The sequence below is a fragment of the Peromyscus eremicus genome, chromosome 5 (assembly GCF_949786415.1).
Source record: "Peromyscus eremicus chromosome 5, PerEre_H2_v1, whole genome shotgun sequence".
NCBI lineage: Eukaryota > Metazoa > Chordata > Mammalia > Rodentia > Cricetidae > Peromyscus > Peromyscus eremicus.
The window spans coordinates 57,310,656-57,330,245 of record NC_081420.1 but is presented as its reverse complement, the minus strand read 5'-3'; the positions used below and the strand labels follow the sequence as shown (position 1 = coordinate 57,330,245).

The 19,590-nt window shown below is 44.5% G+C and overlaps 1 protein-coding gene across 1 annotated transcript in view; it reads left to right on the top strand.

Moving 5' to 3' along the window:
• Positions 1–2,089: 2,089 nt before the first annotated feature.
• Itih5 (inter-alpha-trypsin inhibitor heavy chain 5) overlaps positions 2,090–19,590 on the top strand; it is an 88,753-nt gene continuing 71,252 nt past the window's right edge. Inside the window, exons 1-2 of the mRNA XM_059263022.1 lie at positions 2,090–2,233; positions 14,718–14,762. Coding sequence (XP_059119005.1) covers positions 2,144–2,233; positions 14,718–14,762 — 135 coding nt within the window. The 5' untranslated portion in view covers positions 2,090–2,143. The remainder of the gene's footprint in view (positions 2,234–14,717; positions 14,763–19,590) is intronic.

Genomic DNA, 19,590 nt, shown 5'->3' with positions numbered 1-19,590 from the left:
GGCATGTAGCTAGCTAGAAGACAAATGTGGACCTCAGCCCAGCCCTCTCCTCCCCTAGCACCCTGCCCCACCCATCTACCCCAGGTGTCTTATGTCTCATTCCACTCATAAATAGATTGTTTCAGTGATAGCTGCATTTAGCACAGTGCTAAAAGTTGTAAAACATGCTTGTCTTCAAAGAACTTCTGATCACATCCAGAAACTGACTAAAACGTAAACCAGGTGCTGTGTCAGCACCCTAGTTCAGGGAAGAGGGAGAAACCGTAGTCTAAAGAAAGCAAAAATACACTTCTTCATGTTGCTGCTGAGAAACTCAGCTAGTGAACATCTGATAAAATGTAAAACATATGGATGGGGAAGTTGAGTATGATCCTGCCTAGCACGGCAGGATAAAAGGAGTGTGAGAGAGGAAGAAGATGGAGGTCTGTTCCAGCCCCCAAATAACAGCAACCATTACCCTCCCCTCTCCAATAACCTGATTTTGTCTATTTCCATGTGAACTCTCTGTTCAGATAGGCATTCCTCCCTTGGGGGGAATAGTGGAAGTGATTGCCAGGGATCTGGTTTTCTTCCTTAGTGAGAACAGCGGTGGTGTAAACAAGTTGCTTGTTACCAGGTTTCTATGTGCTCTCTGTGTAGAAATAGTGCCTGCTTTCTTCCTGCTGGTTGCTGCTTTTTAAATTGCTGCGTGATTAGGCTAATTAAACGATTAACGTTAATGACAAGGATCTTCCTTTTATTTATTTCACAGTAGCAGCAAGTTTGCTTGCTTGAACTGCTCTTAATTTCTCTGCTGAACAAGCAAAATTGTTCTAAGGGTAAGTGGGATGTTTTAAGAAGGAGTAGCAGCTTAAAGCAGAATACCCACTGTTGCCTTTGTTGTTAAGTGTATTCCTGTGTGCTTTGACCTAGCTACAATCTTTTGTGCTGATGCAGTTCTGTGATCTGATTCCCCCACCCAACCCCTGGCGCCATGATACTGCCCACACTTGCCATGTTTCTGTAGATTTTATGATTATTATTGGTTGTCCAATGTTCCACAGGACATATGATGCCAGGGGTGGGGGGAGCCACTTCCCTGTTTTTGGCCACAGAAGCCCATTCCTCACCTTATCGATTTAGATGGAATTGCCAGAGACATAGAATAAGTCTTTGTAGCAATCACCTTTTGCAAGATGGTCTAAACACTTTAGCCCAGCTGCATTAGACATGTACAGGGTGAGAAGACTTCCCCTAGGTTCTAAAAGGTCAGGCATAGGCAGTGATCCTTCCTGGCAAGACAAGAACAGAAGCAACAATTTATAATCAAGATATATAACCTTCATTTCCAGGCTAACATCCACACAGGTCTAATTCTGTCTCTCTTTTCTGTTCCCCAATACTAGAATGGCATTAAAAGGGACAAGCAGCTTGTGTGCCGTAGACCAACAGTTGACATCCCTTGCTTGTGACTCTAAGCATTGGGGGCCGATACCAAGAGTAAGATCGGAGTCCTGTCATCTTTAGGCCTCAGGTGAGCCTGGTGTGCTGATCCTCCATCTCTTGGCAACAAGGGTTAAGCAAGTCCATAAAGCGAAGGAAAGCAGGGAAGGAAGAGTTGGGGGTGATGGTGCTGGCAGCTGCTGGCAGAGGAAAAGACTTGACCTAAGAGGAGTCTATTCACTGCATGCAGGACTGGAGGGCAAGACCGTGTTCAAGCGGGGCAAAGCAGAGTTTGCCTGGCAATGCACACAGCTAGGGCAGGTCTGGAGCCCTTTCCTCCTCAGACCATGGGGACTCCTTAGCTACTCTAGAGCTGGAGGCGGGCCTGGAGGTGGTGCCTGCAGGAAGCTGGCCTGGGGACAATTGTGGAGCCCAGGGGAGGCAAAGCTGTGAGTCGGGGATCACATGGTGAGTAGTAGGCGGAACCAGGGACTGGGAGTAAGGGGGCTCCGAAGGGACGAGGAGGCGTGGCCTAGGGTACTGGCGTGTAGGAGACTGGACTCAGACTGGCCTGGAGGGCATAAGGGGGCGGAGACCTTGATGGGCGGGGCTTTGGTGGAGGCGGGGCTGGATGGAGCGTGTGTCTTTCAGCTGCTGCAGCTCCTTCAGCACCCTGAAAATACCTCCCTGTCCCAGAGCTGTCGCGCGCTCCGGCCTCGCCATGCTCCTGCTGCTGGGGCTGTGCCTGGGGCTGCCCCTCTTCTCAGAGTCCCAGGAAGAGGCGCGGAGCTGGGATGACGCCTCGGAGCAAGTAAGTAGGAGAGCTGTGAGTACCGCGGCTCTGTCCCTTCACTCCGTCTCCCTGGGCTGTGAGGCTTCTGGACGGGCTGGAATTGACCCGTGGGATGCAAGCAAGGGAGGCATCACCGCCCTCTGGTCTGCACCATCCCTTTTCCCAGTCGTCAGCAGGGGAGCTTTCCTTCTCATCTTTTGGTCACTTGTGCTTCTTCTGAGTGGTTCTTAGCGCCTGCCCCATACCAGTTTGCCGCAGAGTTGTGCTTGGAACTTCAAAGTCCTGCAGAATCAAGTGTTCTTGTTGGCTCCCGCTGTCTACCAGATTCCTATCCGTCCTTGCAAATTTCTGAGACCGACTCCTGCCCAGCAGTTCATTGCAAGTTTCCGTCTTAGACGTGTGAGGTGGTTAGCTGTTAGTGCTCACCCAGGGAGAAAAGAGCTGAACAAAAGTCATAAACTCCTGGAAACCTCAACTCTCTCCACCTAAACATGGGAGAACTCAATTTTCCCTCCGGTTCTTACCAATTGTGATTAGTTCAAGCCAGCATCAAGAACAACAGCAGCTCAGGTAGTTTATGCGCCTGTCAGCGTTGTGTTTTAATCAGTTTAAGCTCACAGGTGACCACAACCTGCCAATGAAAGGGTTCAGTCCAGGTCAGAAAAGTTCTATAGAAAAGTTTCATAGAACTGGAAAAGTTCTATGAAAACTATCAAACAGATTCCCCCTATCATCCCTGAGAAGATCCTGTAGAAGAAGGGACTGTCTCAGATGAAGTGAATCTTGATGTTGACTCAATCATTTAAAAGACGATTTGTTTAGTTCAAAGCATGTTTTCACGGGATGAGGAAGTCATAAGCTGACACATTTCTTCCCAGCCTTTGTTTGGGAGATTGGACCTGGAAGATTGAATCCACTCCCTCATCAGTGGTTATTTTCATGAGGTGTCCACTAAAAGAAGGTGTTTATCTGTAAGGTGGGAGATGTGGGGTTCCCTTTAGGGACTGTCAAGAGTAGCCAGGCAAGTCCCAAGAGCTTTTGTGGTGGTATAGGAAAATTGTAGTCTTTTGGTCCAGAGAGAGGCTGGTCCCCACTCAGCCCACTCTGCCACTTACAGCCGTGTGGCCTGGGAAAACTCTAGTTTTGAATGCAACAGTTTTTCTCTCCAAGGCATGCTGTTCTATGGAGCTTAGGGTTGGTCTGGCACTTGCTAATAGCATAGGCTAGCTTTGAACTCGCAGTCTTGCAACCTGAATCTTCCAAATGCTGGAATTACAGGTGTGCACCAGGTCTGGTTTGCAATTTCTTTTGCGCATACTAGTAAGGATTGAACTAGCTTGTGTTAAGGACCTGGTATCCAGTAGGCACTCCATAAATGGGAGATATTTTAGTGGTTTATAGTTGGCTGCCTAGATTTGAATCCCAAGCTGCCAGCAGGGTTGGCACTTGACACAGCTTCTGTTGGAAGGCTTGTGCACTGGAATTGCTAAGGGAAGGAATTCAGGGTAAAGATCTTGAAACTTTGAGAGGGTGTAAGGGGAAAGGAGTGTGGGAAGAGCTGAAACAAAGAGTCTTTCTGAGGACTAGAAACGGAGTCAAGCCATGCCATCTCCACAACTGCAAGTGAGCTTAACACTTTCCAAAGTTTCTTTCTTAGAAAAACATGGATTTGGCTCATTTTGGTGATTTCCTGTTGTCTTCAGTCCATGGCAATATTTTTCTTGAAAATGACTAAATCAGACAAAAATAAAATAAAAAAACTGCTATGGAAATTTGGACTTCTACATTCTATTCATACTGTATTTTAAATTTAGTGTGTGTGTGTGTGTGTGTGTGTGTGTGTGTGTGTGTGTGTGTGTGTGTTGCTGAGTATAAGAGACAGGCATAGGCTGAAGATGTGGCCCAGTGGTAGAATGCTTGCTTGCTTGGCCTCTGGGTTCCATCCCAAGAACTGAAAGACTCTGAAGAATAGATAGAGTAAACTCTTAGAACAGAATCTGAGGATGTAGTCATTGTTCTAGTCGTAAATGTAATGAGGGATCGGGGGAGACAGCTGGGCCAAAACAAAGCTTACTTACGAGCATGAGGACCTGAGTTCAATCCCCAAACCCCACATAACAAACAAACAAACAAACAGAGACAGGCATGGTGGCCAACTTGTAATCCTAGCCACAGGGAGGTGGACACAGGCAGATCCCTGGGACTTGTGGCCAGACAGCATAACTTGCTTAGCAAGTTCCAGGCTGGTGACCCTATCTCAAAAACTGATGGGCAGTGCCTGAGGAATGTCACCCATTCACACACATACAATGAATTACACACCACACACACACACACACACACACACACACACACACACGTATATAAATTTGATGTAAGTTGTAATACAACTGAGCATGTGTATCAACTTTCATAGCAGGTCTGCTCATTTACCTGTAACTAGAAAAAAAATACTAGTTTCACCATAGATGTAGCATCTTCCAACCCCACCCTCCACTGCATCCGTCAATTATATGACCCTTAGTGGAGTGGCCACTAAAATCAGTGGTTTCCAACCATCTCTGTGTACTTGGGAAGTTGACTATCAGAAAAGTGGCTTCCCGCCCATCAGTGTTGCTCTATGGGAAGGGATGGGTCGGGTGTCAGGGGGACCGTAGTTTGAGTAAGGCTACCTTAAAAGAAGCTGCCCTGGCAGCGAGAGGGCTTAGTGGGTAAAAGTTCTTGTCACCGAGCTTGATGACCTGAGTTTAATCTCCAGGACCCACATGGTAGAAAGAGAGAACTGACTCCTGCAATTTGTCCTCTGACCCCTACAAGTTTGGCATGCCCCCACACAGAGTAAATAAACAATTGTAATAAAACATTAAAAGAGGAATATGCCAGGGAATTAATATTGGAAGGGAAGTTACATGAAATCAGTCTGCTTTTATCTGCTGATTTATCCACTTTTTGCCTTAAGTTTATATGGTTTTTGAAAATAAGGATAAAGTTATTACAAAGGCAGTTTTAAATAAAAAATAATATCAGTTACTGAGTGTATGAAAGCTCTCCAAATGCCAGGAGCTTTATTTAAAGCCAAAAGAGGCAATGAAGTGTTATGGTTAAAAATATTCCAAGTGGAGCCAGGCTATGTGGGGTTCAAATCTGGGCCGCACTACTTCCTGGTGTGTATTCTTGGGCAAGTCACTTAACCTCTCTGAATTTCGTTTTCATCTTGTCTGCAGAGGGTTGTTAATAGTTCCTAGCTGGCAGACAGAGATAGATCTGTGTTTGGGGAGAGAAGATAATTCTGAAGGATTCCTTTAAGAGAAAGAATATGAAATTATGACTACAAATGAGATGCTAAAGTAGCCTTTCATTTGCAAAAGTATGTGTAACAAAATGCACAATTTGTCAACAGGGCACTCACTCTAAATGACCAGCTTTCAGGGCTTTTTGTAAGAAAGGCTTCTCAAACCTCTATCAGTGCCTAAATAATAGGATATGAAACAGTGCTTACTTCATATTCCCAAGGCTGTGTTTGATTCCTAGCACCACATAATAATAATAACAACTATAACATCCACAATAAACATTTTATTTATTTATTTCACACTTATTTGTGCATCTCTCTCTCTCTCTGTATGTGTGTGTGTGTGTGTGTGTGTGTGTGTGTGTGTGTATCAGAAGAAAACTTGCATATATCAGTTTTCTTCCAGGGGTCAAACTCTGAGAAGCCATTTCACCAGCCCAGTAATAAATATTTTAAACAGTAATAAATACATTCATTCTACGCTGCTGTGGGTTTTACGAGTATGGAGCCAATCCCAGGCAAAACATTTGCATAGAGTAAGCAGTAAGATTGTGTGTGTGTGTGTTTGTGTTTGTGTGTGTGTGTGTGTGTGTGTGTGTGTGTGTGTGTGTGTGTGGTTAAATCAACAGATGCCACACCAAGGTCTCAGTGACGCTGATCTACAAAGGACTGCCATCCAGGAGAGGCCATCTATGAGGAGGTGGGCTCTTGGACACATACATGCAAATCACAAAGCTCAGGAGTGCTGAGTCCCAAAGCTAGGGCTCTCAATGAAACTTGCAGACTGATAATTTTGTCTAATGATTCTGACACAGATTCCGCTCAGCACATGCTGGTGCTAAATGTCCATCCTGGTGATCCATGTCCAAACTTCCCAAATAGTAAACTCCTCATAAAGTTGCACCCATTACCATATCCTCACAGTTGAAGACAGCTATTTCTTTTAGCTTCCTAATAAGTGAAGCCAGTACAAGAGCTGCAGGCTGCAGGCCTTGCCATAATGCCTCCCTTATGAACGGGGTGTGCTTTCTGAGATGGAACTGCAGGACTGAATGGGAAAGAGATGTTGTAGGAGACGTTCCAGAGATGTGCTCACTCCCAAATCAGCCATCTCTCATGTCCTGAGGGCAGAAAGGAAGGGTGGGGGCTGCCTGAGGCTGGGTGATGAAATGTATGTGACTTGTGTTCCTAACTCAGATGTGAAGAATTTTTGTTTAATGTGCAGTCTGAATTCAGTCAGCAATGCCAGCACAGCTGCTGCATCCAAGGCTGGTTTAGAAGGAAGAGGCACAGGATGCCCCGAAAGTTTTAGGGAGCTGGGAAGATGGGTGTGTCCTAAACAGCTCATTCTCCCCCCCCCCCCCGGTCTTCTGTGTATGTATATGTATGTACAAACATATGTAGGTGCACATGTTGCTATATGTACATATGTATGGAGGCCAAAGGACAACTGTGGGTATTGTTCTTCAGGTACAGTGTCTAACTTTTTTATTTTTTGAGATTTAATTAGTTTTACTTTGTGTGTGTGAGTGTGTGCTTGAGTGTATATATGTACACCAGGTACCCTTGGAAACCAGAAGAGTACATCTGATGCCCTGGAACTAGAGTTCCCGGTGATCCTTTTGCCCCACCCTCCTCTCCTTCTTTTTTTCACCTCCCCCCACAACCCTGAGTCCAGACTCAGACTCACTGCACTCAACCAGGGATAAATGTAACATCAAGTGACTTTCCAATACCCGGCTTCAATTTGGTTTCAGGTTCTATGGCAGATCTCTAAGGCAGTGGTTGCTGTTGACAGGTCTCACTTTCAGTGTCCTGAAGGCACTCAGAAAATGGGGCGGGTGGGTGGATCATTTTCTTGTCCTTGCCCCACTAGGAAGGATGACTTTAGTACGCTCAAGGTGCTTGCTGAGGCTAGCTTTAATGAAGCATCTCTCACATGTGTCATGGGACCTAGATTCAGGAACCTTGGGATAGAGCTCAAAGGGGAGAATAGAGGATGTGAACTCGCCCTTACGATCTGAACCAGACATTCTAGATCACTTAAGCATCCAGGGCAGGAAACAGAGGAGATGTTCCAGGCATCTCCTCTTCTCTCTCACATGCTTTCCTACTGATGGACGATGCTAGTCAGTTCTGCGATGCTTTAACAGACACCAGATAATCAACCTGTGAAGAGAAGGGACTTATCATTGTTGGTGTTTTCCAGGGGTTCTGATCCATTGATGAATTGGCATATTACTATGAAACATGTGTGAGACATTACAATACAGAGACACAGGTAGAGGAAATGCACTTACATCGTGGCTGGGAAGTAAAAGGGAAAGAATGGGAAGCCAGCTTCTCACACCCTCTTTCCAGTCTCCCCATGTCCCAAAGGCTTCCCACTGGGCTCCATCTGCTAAATTTCCACTTCATTTCAATAGCCACAAGCCGGAGACCATGCCTAACATAGGTCTTTGAAGAACACCCCAAATCCAAATCAGAGCAGGCACTTATGGAGGAATATCTCAACCTCATCTCTCTATTCCTCTCCGAAGCATGATTTAACACTGAGGTAGATCCTGGGAGAAATGGAGAGCAGCACCTGTGATTTTAAAAGACTTTGTTTCAAACATACATTTCCACTAATATATGATAGAGTAGGGGCGGAGACTCTAAACTGCAGTCCTGATGTAGTTTGCTGTGAGCAAATATGAAGGAAAGCTTTACCTGCTTTTTGAGTTCCTGGTGGTGACTACTGCCAGGTCCACAGGAGTCAAAGGGACAGGGACATCATGCAGCTGATGGCTTCTGAGCATGCTTCCTCTGGGCAACCCAACTCTCTTTACAGTTGTTCTTCCTTTCCATCCCACTCTATATAGCTAGTTCCAGCCATACTGTGATACCCCAAAGCCTCCCACTACTCAAGGGTGTGGTGAACTTGACTTTTCTCAGTTTTTCTTATAGCTTATACCATGTACCTGTACTGTGTTTCTTCTTCTGTGTTCATGGCTTCCTGCCTCCCTTCCTCCCTCCCTTCCTTCTTTCTTGTTCACTATATGATATGGTCTTTGATGGCAGAGATTCTAAGACTTTTTAGAAACTTATATTTGTTTATCTATCTGTCTGTCTGTCTGTCTATTTTGTGTGTATGTGTGTGGTTGCTCCTGTGCCACAGCATGTGTGTAGAGGTCAGAGGACAACTTGTGGGAGTCTGCTCTCTCTTTCCTCTGTGTCCAGTGCCAGGGCTAGAACACAGGTCTTCAGACTTGCCGGCAGGTAACTTTACCCAGTGAGCCATCTCATTGGCCCATGGCTTACACATCTTAATAAATGTTGTAATCTGGACATTTTGTGTTCTCATGTTGAAGCGAAATGCTCTACTTGCTGGAACTGATTAATCACACTTGAGCCATCTCTTAGGTCTGGTTTGGAGTCACAAAGAAGTCTTTGGAAGCTCCTAGGCTACTATTTATAGTCATTGCCTTAGCTTTGGAAGACCCTTACTTTTCTGTCCATAATTCTCACTCCCTGGTTCTTTGAAGATAATGGAGGAAAAAAAAACCCTCAAACAACAAAAAGAATCAAAACCTCTAATTGCAGACAATGATGGTGACATCAGTGTCATTTCCACTTCCTGTCCTGGCTGACACCAGTCATCTGCCTGTACCAGTAAGATTCAGTTCTGGGTCAGTTTGAGTTTAAACTTGGACTGAAGTGTTGCCATGGCGATCCCCTGAGATGCTAGATAGTCATCTCCAAAATGAAAAAGCAGCTTCTCTCGTTTTCCTTCAAGCTTGCTTGTTTTGTTGGAAAACCTCTTTTGCAAAGGCGACTTCAAAGAACACACTTTAGATGAAGCAGAGAGCTTAATGCCTGAGAGAGGCTGGGCTGCCAGACGTTCTCTGAAGTGCTCCCAGGCCCATTCCACAATTTTAGGGGGGGCAAGACCCAAGGTGAACTGGAAACTGGTAAAGCCCTTGCCCTGGTCCTTACTGTGATGGTGCTTTGGTCCCTTCTCTTTAGAAGCAGATTTCTCCTGAAGGAGATCTTGTCCCCACATGGAGTTGGCTGGTACTATCCCAAGTCCCGTAGTTTCTCATTTTCTATTGAACAGGACATTGTGGCAGTGGTCACATGATTAGGGATGAGAGAGGATGGGGATGAAGCAACTTCCATTATACTTTTGGTTCAAATTTTAAATGTTTATTCGTATGTGTGTATGTGTGTGTGTGTGTGTGTGTGTGTGTGTGTGTATGTGTGTGTGTGCATGCGCACGCCCGTGCGTGCATGCATGCACGTGCGAACATGCTGTGGCACGTGTACATATAGGACAACCTGTGGGAGTTGGTTGTTGATTCTCTGTGACAATTGTGTGGGATCTAGAGATTAAACTCAGGTCACTGGGCTCAGCAGCAAGTGCCTTTACCCCACTAAGCAATCTTGACAGACCTACTTTTAGTTTTTAAAATGGAAATATATTTATTGTTTTTCTAATATGGAAGTAGTATTTGCTAATTTGTCAAAAACCAAAGAAACAAAGAAAAATGTAAATACAAAGAATTCAACCATTCCCAAGCAATAATCATTAGCACTTCAGTGTACATTCTACACAACTGTGGACCAAAAGCTGTGGAGCCTTCATGAGACTGGACTAGGCCCTCTGTATGGGTGAGGCAGTTGTGTAGATTGACCTGCTTAAGGGGCCCCTTGGCAATGGGATCAGGACCCATCCCTAGGGCATGAGTGGGCTTTTTGGAGCCTGGTGCCTATGGTGGGACACCTTACACAGCCTTGGTACAGGGGGAGGTGTTTAGACCTCCCTCAACTGAGTGTATCAGGCTCTGCTGACTCCCCATGGGAAAAGGTGGGAATGGGGGATGGGATGAGGGGGAACTCTGGGGAGTGGGAGGAGGGAGGGGGAATCTGTGGTTGGTAGAAAATTTCTTAATAATAATAAAATATATATGAAAACATAATCATGTTAAATGTAGTTTTGTTCCCTGGGTTAGTGTTTTAAAATGTTTGATTAAGCTGGGCTGTGGTGGCGCACGCCTTTAATCCCATCACTCAGGGTAGGCAGAGGCAGGTGGATCTCTGAGTTTGAGGCCAGCCTGGTCTGTAGAATGAGTCCCAGGATAGCCAGCACTACACAGAGAAACCCTGACTTGAAAAACCAAAAAAACAAAAAACAAAACAAAACCCTCCCCAAGCCCCCAAACTCTGATGAGTATGGTAGTCAGAATATAGCAGGTTATGACTGATACCAACTCCATATATGAATGTCTTAAGTAACACATATTTCCTTCTTGCTTATACATTCTTGTGGGCTGGCAGTGGAACAGGTATGCACATGCGGTCACTTGTGAACTTGGGAGAACTGCCTCCTCCCCTGACATGACTAATTACTGTACCAGAGGGAGCAGGCAGCTCTGAGAGAGTAAATATCTGTAATTTATACTTGGCCCAGAAGTGAATGTTACTTAACATCCACAATGTATTGGCTAGAGCTTGTCCCTATGGCCTCATCTGTCCACAGCAGGTGATCTTTCTGGCAGAGAGCAGCTAGAAACGTACGTAATGAACAATGTTGAAGCTTAGCAATATATCTGCTGGTCAATAAATATAGATTTACTTTGTTATTTTCAATATTTATTTATCATCGTGTGTATGGGCACATGTGCAGATGTTTGTTTGTGTGTGTGTGTGTGTGTGTGTGTGTGTGTGTGTGTTTGTATGTACGGGGGTATGTGTGTATGTTTGTAGTGAGGTATGTGTGTAGGTTTGTGTGTGTTGGGGTAGAATGTGTGTATGTTTATGTGTGTGGGTGTTTGTGCTCTTGTGTGCATGTGGAGGTCAGAGATCAACCTAGGGTGGCATTTTTCAGAAGATGTCCATCTGTCTTGGATTTTGGGACAGGGTCTCTCAGTGGGACCTTAAGGCTATGCTGGAATTCTTAAGGCTAGATTGGCTAGCCCATGAGCCCTGCGATCCTCCTATTTCTGTCTCCCCATGGCCAATGAGCCCCTGCGATCCTCCTATTTCTGTCTCCCCATGGCCAGTGAGCCCCAGATTTCCCCAATACCAGGGTCATAAGGATGCCACCACACCTGGGTTCTTATGTAGGTTCTGGGGTCAAGCTCAGGTCCTTGCACTTGTGTGGCAAATACTTTGCTAATAGCTGTCTCTCTGGTCCCCGGGTTACGGTGGTGTATTTAACTATAATTATTTCTAGTGGATACTTTATGTCAGTGGTTCTTGACCTTCCTAATGCTGTGACCCTTTAATACATGTCCTGTATTAAATGCCTCATATTGTGGTGATCAACCATAAAAATATTTTCATTGCCACTTCATAACTATAATTTTGCTGCTATTATGCATTGTAATGTAAATATCTGATATTTCCAATGGTCTTAGGTGACCCCTGTGAAAGGATCGTTTGAATCCCCAAAGGGTTGCAATCCACAGGTTGAGAACCAGTACTTTAGGCTCTCTCCAACTATGAACAACTGTTTTAAAAGCTACACATTTTGTTTTTCTAACTATTCTCCTCTCTTATTTACTTTTCTGTAAGTAGAGTTTTTAACTGAAAGACATACACGCATGTGGGAATATAAATGTATACTCACTTTAAAAAATTTTACAGTTCCTTAAAAGTAAAATTTACTGTATGACACATGAATTCCACTCATAGGAAAATAAAAATGTATCTCTATATTCTCAGGAAAGATTGCTTGTGTGTGAAAATTTAATTTTAATTCAAGTTATGACTCATTCATACCAGACAAAGGGAAACAATAACTCGAATGTCTGTCAGGTGACAAACAGATAAACAAAATGTAGCATACATACACAATAGAATATTACTCAGCAATAAAAAGGAATAAAGCAGTGTCTGCTACAGTGTAGATGAGCCTTGAGACTCATTTGTATTATTCAAAATAAAAAAAATATGAATGGTGTATAATTCTATTTATATAAACTGATCAGAATGGGAAAAAACGTATAAAATAGTTTAGTGGTTCTAAGGGCAGGGGGTGAGTGATCGTGAGGTGATGACCAGAGTGTGCAAAGTGTGTGTATGTGTATGTGTGTGTGTTTGTGTGTGCATATGTGTGAGTGTCTGTGTGTGTCTGTGTGTGTATGTGTGTCTGTGTTTATGTGAGTGTCTGTGTGTGTGTGTGTCTCTCTGTGTGTATTGTTTGTGTGTATATGTGTGTGTCTGTGTATGTGTCTCTCTGTGTGCATGTGTGTTTGTGTGTATGTGTGTCTCTTTGTGTGTGTATGTGTGTGTGTGAGTGTGTGTCCGTGTGTGAGCTCTCACACATGTCGGGGGGCGGGGGCAGGGGATAGTCCACGTCAGGTTCCTTCCACATCACTCCCTACCTTGTTTTCTGAGACAGTCTCTCACTGAAACTGGGACTTGCTGTCTCCTGACTGGCTAGCCGTGCTCCAGGGATCCTGTGTGTCCCCTCCCCTGTCCCCGGCAGCACTGGGCTGTGTGTGCTGCTCCCCTGGCTTTCCGTGTGGGAACTGGAGCTGAGCTCAGGTCCTCTCGCTTGCATAGCCATCGCTTCACCCCCAGGTCATCTTCCCGGGCTCCAGAGTTTCCTTTTAGAAAGTTAAGAGAAACCGCTCTGATTGTGGTGACGGCTGCCCAGTCCTTACGGAGAAAGACACTTTTACTTGTGCGCAAAATGAGTGAATTTCATGGTATAGAAATTACACCTCAAAAAACTCTAAAAATGTATAAAGTCAGGGGCTGGAGAGACGGCCCAGAGGTTAAGAGTGCTTCCTGCTCTTGCAGAGGAGCAGAGTTCTGCTTTCCGGCTCTAGGAGAACCCAAAGCCTCTGGCCCGTGTCCAGCACCACACACATGGAGATGCAGGCACATAATTAAACACAAAATAGATTTTTAAATGTGTAAAGCCTGGGCATACTTTTCAAGTAAGTATCTGTTCTATATTTTCCAAAGGAAAATTTGTGACTCATAGCAATAACTATTATGTTTCTGTTATTTAAACACAGGTTTGCTGTGTGCGATATTCAAAGAGAAGCTAGAATTTATTTATTTATTTATTTATTTATTTATTTATTTATTTATTTATTTATTTATGGTTTTTCAGGACAGGGTTTCTCTGTGTAGCTTTGCACCTTTCCTGGAACTCACTCTGTAGCCCAGGCTGGCCTCGAACTCACAGAGATCCGCCTGCCTCTGCCTCCCAAGTGCTGGGATCAAAGGCGTGCGCCACCACTGCCTGGTGAGAAGCTAGAATTTTAAATCAGCCCAGAGGGACTGGCTTATTATTACTGTGATTTTAACTTTTCAATTATTTATTAATTTAAGATTTTTTTTTCAAGACAGGGTTTCTCTAGTAGTTTTGGTGCCTGTCCTGGATCTCACTCTGTAGACCAGGTGGGCCTCAAGCTCACAGATATCCTCCTGGCTCTGCCTCCCAAGTGCTGAGATTAAAGGTGTGCGCACCACCGCCTAGCAATATTTATTTATTTTTGTGTTTATGGGTGTTTTGCCTGTCTGTCTGTATGTGCACCACTTGCATGCCTGGTGCCTGTGGAGGCCAGAGAGGGTGTTGGATCTCCAGTAACTTTAGTTGTAGACTGTTGTGAGTCACCATGCGGGTACTGAGGATTGAACTTGAGTCCTTTGAAGAGCTCTTTATTGTTGAGACATCTCTCCAGCCCCTGCATTTTTTTTAAGGAAATTTTTATTATTTTTCTGTACCCATCTCTTGCCCATGAGAAAATAGAAGAAATCTTCCAGAAAAGAAATCTTCAAGGCATTTCAGTGTTGTGTCTGGATTTCCTAGAGTTTTGCATTGAATAGGAACTCACCAGAAGGAGGCCAAATGTGTGTGTTACAATGATGTAATGGACACAATAGCAAGGAATTTCATGTCAAGCCAAAGACTGAGCGAAGCAGAATGCAAGCTTCCCGTGGCTCTCTCTGTTCTCATCACTGTTACAGACATAGGCACACCCAGATGATGAGGTAGTCGGACCTCATGGGTTTTGAGTCAAGCAGAGCTAAGACTAAGATTCTAATTCCAGCGTGAAAAACACTCTGATTTTTTTTTTTTTTTTAAAGTCAGAACTACTTTTCAAGCTAGATATCCTTAGTGGTGAATCTGAATGGGTTTCAACACCTTCACATGACTCATTTATGAATACCTCACAATCCCGTTTCGTATTTCTTTTCTCTTTCCAGGTCGTGCTCAGGGTCCCCAGGCAACTCAGGCTGTTGCAAAGGCTGGTACGTATATCCATAGATACCACGTTCAAGTCCTTCATCCTTCTGCTCCCTTTGAACTAGGGTCTAGAGGCAGCTCCCCCAAAGCTCTCGGTGCTCCTTAGAGAAGAAGTCGAGCATGAAACAGTACAGCTGATTCCTTTAGAAGTTTTCTCAAATGGGCTACTTCCCTCCTAAAGGAGAGACTAGAGAGATGGCTCAGTGGGTAAGAGTGCTTGTTGCCCATGCATGGAGACCCGAGTTCAAATCCCCAGCACCCATGTAAAAAGCCTAATGTGGCTGCATGCAGGCCTGTTACACCGGTGCCCTGTGAGGTGGAGACAGGAGGACCACTAGAGCTTGCTGGCTGTCAGTCTACCTCAAGTTCAGTGAAAGACACTGCCTCAGTGGACTGAGAGGGAATGAAGAGCAGAATTCCTGAGGGCTTCCTCTGGCCTTGGCCTGTGTGCTCATGAGTGCATACCATCCCAACCCCCCCCCCCCCCCCCCCACACACACACAGGTAACACAGGGAGCTTCAAGTACATGTATTAACAGTCAAAAATCTAAATACAGCTTATGTATTTGTTTATTTTTACAATATCTTCATTCAGGAAATAAGGCCTTTGTTTGGAAGTGAGCAGCGTTTGTAGATTGAAGCACTGTGTGATGAGAGTCGGATGGGATCTCCATACATGATGGAGCCTGTAAAGACATTCCCAGACTATGAACAGATTTTGACATCTGAAAATAGGCTGTTGTTCATCTGGAATAGCTAATCTCTGACGTGCTTTCATTGAGTCTGTGCCCTTCTGCCTTCTATTAGTTTTAATCCCCCTAATTGTGAACTTCTCAGGGATTCTCACGCTACCAGTGTCATCTGTCTTCAGAACTGGAAGATTCCCTCAGAAACCCACCATCAGTTTACTGATTTTGTTTTGGGTGTAGTTGCCCTGTAAATGTTTTGGGTTCCTATGTTTGTCTTTTGTTTCATAGCCTCTAAATTTTGTTGATTGAGAAGACTTTTTTTTTTTTTTGAGAAGGGATCTCATGTATCCCAGGCTGGCCTCGAACTCTTTCTGCAGCCAAGACTGTCCTTTGAATCTGGATCCTCCTGCATCACTCCCAAATGCATGCAGGATTGCTGACATGTGCTACCATGTTGCAAAGGTTTTCATGACCCAGTCACCTGCACTGTTCATATAATCTCTTCCATTTTCTTAGAAACCTCTTAAAATTTTCAAGTCTTATTTTCTCATTTATTACACATTTTGAATATGAGCTCTACCTGTAAAGAATTTTTCCAGGTGTAATGCATATGCCATGTCTTCAATACCTCTGTATTACAAAGAAGGCAAAACTCTAAATGTAGCTTATGTAGTTATTTATGTGGGACTGCATAATCTGGCTTCTGCCTGTGCCTAGAGTCTCTAGCTACCTCTCAACAACTGTAGTTCTCAGCATGTTCCAAATTATAATTAATGAATAGAAAATAGACAGCTCAGAATGTTCCAGGTTTTAATTAATGAACAGAAACTGAACAGCAACAACTAGGATTCTCCCACCATTGTCAGGACCACAGAGTTATGCTTGGTTATGTTTAGAACTAATTAGATTCCTCTTTTTATAGAAGTCCTTGGACACACACACACACACACACACACACACACACACACACACACACATTGCATTTTGAATATCACAGATATCATTGTATCTGAGTTTCCACCATGCTTAAAAAATACTGACTAGTTTTCTTAAAGCAATATACTACTGTCATTTACCCTCTGACCTCAGGGATCCTTCTTGGTGACACTTTGATAGAAGTTATTCTCAAGTTTGTGCCAGGAATTATTTTACTACAATGTGGTATGATATACAAACACTGAAATGGCCGGGCGGGGGTGGCACACGCCTTTAATCCCAGCACTCGGGAGGCAGAGCCAGGCGGATCTCTGTGAGTTCAAGGCCAGCCTGGGCTACCAAGTGAGTTCCAGGAAAAGGCGCAAAGCTACACAGAGAAACCCTGTCTCAAAAAACAAAAAACAAAAAACAAAAACAAAATAAAACAAAACAAAACAAAAACCAAACACTGAAATGATTGACAGGAAGGAAGAACTTTACACTCACATGTCCCTGGTAACAGAAGTTGTGCTCTACATACACATCCCCACACAGAAGCACCAGGGACGGTCAGGAAATAGTGGGTGGGGTGGATGGTGGAGCACAGCCCAGAGCATCTATTTGGATTTTCATGGGAAGGAATGGCTGAGCGGGTGGATGTGCCCAGTAAGCTTAGGATTGGATACTCGGAGTCATTTTGGCAGGCTTTGGGCTGTAACAGCTGTTTCTCATTGCCTAGTACCTGTTTCTGGGGTGGTTTGGGGCAAAGAGAATTAGTTTTCTGTGTGAATGTTTGATAGAGGAAGTGGTCAGGAGTGTGGATAATCAAAACCTAGATAATGTGGTTTTCGTATTAAGGTGTACTGGCAGGGCAGTCACTGCTGTCTCTAGAGTGAGGGAAGGAGTCTCTCCAGGAACACAGGCTCGAATGCCAGAGTATCAGGTTTTGTCATCATCAGGAAAATGGATACAAGTGGAGAGAATCATATTATGGGAACTACTGCACTTTCTCTCCTGTGGGTTCTAGACCTTATAGACACATAAAGTCCTTTACGTGTAGATGACAGGGAAGTAGAAGCGAAAGTGGCTGGCGGAATGAAGGGGGCTGATGGGAGCTGGGGAAGGAGGAGGGTCATGGAGTGAAAGTGGCTGGAGGAATGAAGGGGGCTGATGGGAGCTGGGGAAGGAGGAGGGTCATTGGGCTCCAAGGGGAATGTGCTCCAAGCGCATTTTACTTGCATGAAAATGGCCTCATGTAACACTGTATAAATTATAGTCAGGACAGCTGGTGGCTTGGTGCTGACCGTCGGTCTCTCATGGATGCTGTACACACTTGTATCTGTCTCCCCATCCCCAAGCCCAGCCATCACAGAGTGTCGTTTTCAGAAGAGTACAGAATGGGTATTTCCCTCTGGATGGGGTAATTACACTTAATGTTCCTTCTTAACCTCTAACTGAGGAGGCATTGCTGTGGAGACTGTACAAATGTGCACAGGTGAATCAGGGTGTCATGTTCTGTCTGCAAGTGGGGGAGGGAGTGATTTCCCCCAGGTGGTGAATACGGCATCCAAGGAAGCTTCAGCAGAGACAACACATGACAACACACACTATACTACGCAGCTTTCCTCAAAGAGAAGAGGCCTTAAGGTCGAGTAAAAGGTCCATGGACCTAACATCCAGCCACCTGCTCCATTCGAATCTTCTCTTCCATACAACAAGAGAGCATGAGGGTAGCTGCTGTCTGGAGCTGCTCACAGTGTATTTCTCCTAGTGACTGTAAATAGCGGTTAGGCCAGGGGCCTGCAGAGACACCACAGTGTTTAGGAACACTGGCTGCCTTCCCAGAGAACCTGGGTTCTGCTCCCGTACATACATGGCCACTCACAGCGCTCTGTAATTCCAGTTCCAGAGGATCTCATGGCCTCTTCTGGCCTCTATGGGCACTAGACGTGTATATGGTTTACATACGTATGTGTAGGCAAACACACACACGAAATAAAAATAACTAAATAAAATTTTTTAAAAAATAAGAAAGAAAAGAATGGTTAGTCCAGAACCAAGCACCAAAGGGTTAATAATCTTCTAGGAAGAAGGGACTGAATTGGGCTTTGGCAACTGGGCTATGTCCCAAACATTCCACAGCGACATTTCCAGATGGCAACTTGGGTAATTCATGACATCCTCTGGGTGGCTTGATGTTAAGTGACTCCCGTGAGTCATACCCGGACCTCTGGTCCCTCAGGCAGCTAATTAAGACACGCCCTGCCTCAAACTACTTTTCCATCTGGGTTGGTTTTGGAGGAAAAAATAATGAAGAAATTACATGATGTCACAGGAAGGTTTTCTTTTGCTTTGTAATTTCCAGTTGCCATCTCCAAACAAAATAATTATTTATAGATAAATATGGTGACCATGTTGAATTTTGAAGAATTATACTGGGAAAATTTGAGACAACTCTTTATGGTCTCCCATTTATGACAGATTTTCAGACACTTCTGCTGCCATTTGAAGCTCTGCGCTTGCTCTCTGTGCTCAGGGCCGGACTAATTCCCCCACTTGTCACCTCATCCCCCTTGCGTGTCCCACCGGGCCTTTTCCTAATTAATCTGGTGCAGTCACCACTCCTGGAAAGGGCCCCTTTTCTTTCCTTTTTTTTTCCCTTACTGATGATTGAACCCAGGACTCCAGGCATGCTAGGGAAACACTCTTATCACTGTACTATATTCTCAGTCTGGAACATTCTTTTCATTCTCTTCCATCATCTACAATTTTGGAATCTATTTTTTAAAAAAATCAACCTTCTTTCACACTTTGCAGACATCAGTGAGTTATCTTTCTCCTGTAGTTTTATTCGTTTGTCTGTTTGTGGCGCCTGTGAACCCAGGGTACCATGCATGTGAGCAGATCTGCCATTGTGCTGAACCCACAGCCATTTATCTTTCTTCTGAGCTCTGGAAGGTCTGGCAGTCACGGTCCCTATGGCATCTCTTCATTTTTGTCAGTGTGTATCTCTCTACCTGCCCCTCTCAAATTACACGTACATCTATCTCCCTTCTATAACTTTGTATCCCCGCCCCTTTCTTCCAAATATAGTTGCCAGAGCCTTGAGATAAGCAGCCAGCTGGAGTAGTTCTTCTCAAACCTTCATGAAATAGAGTCTCTAAGAGTGCTTAAGAAATATTAGCTCATTACATATTTTTGATGGATGTATACTTCTTTTTAATTGTTC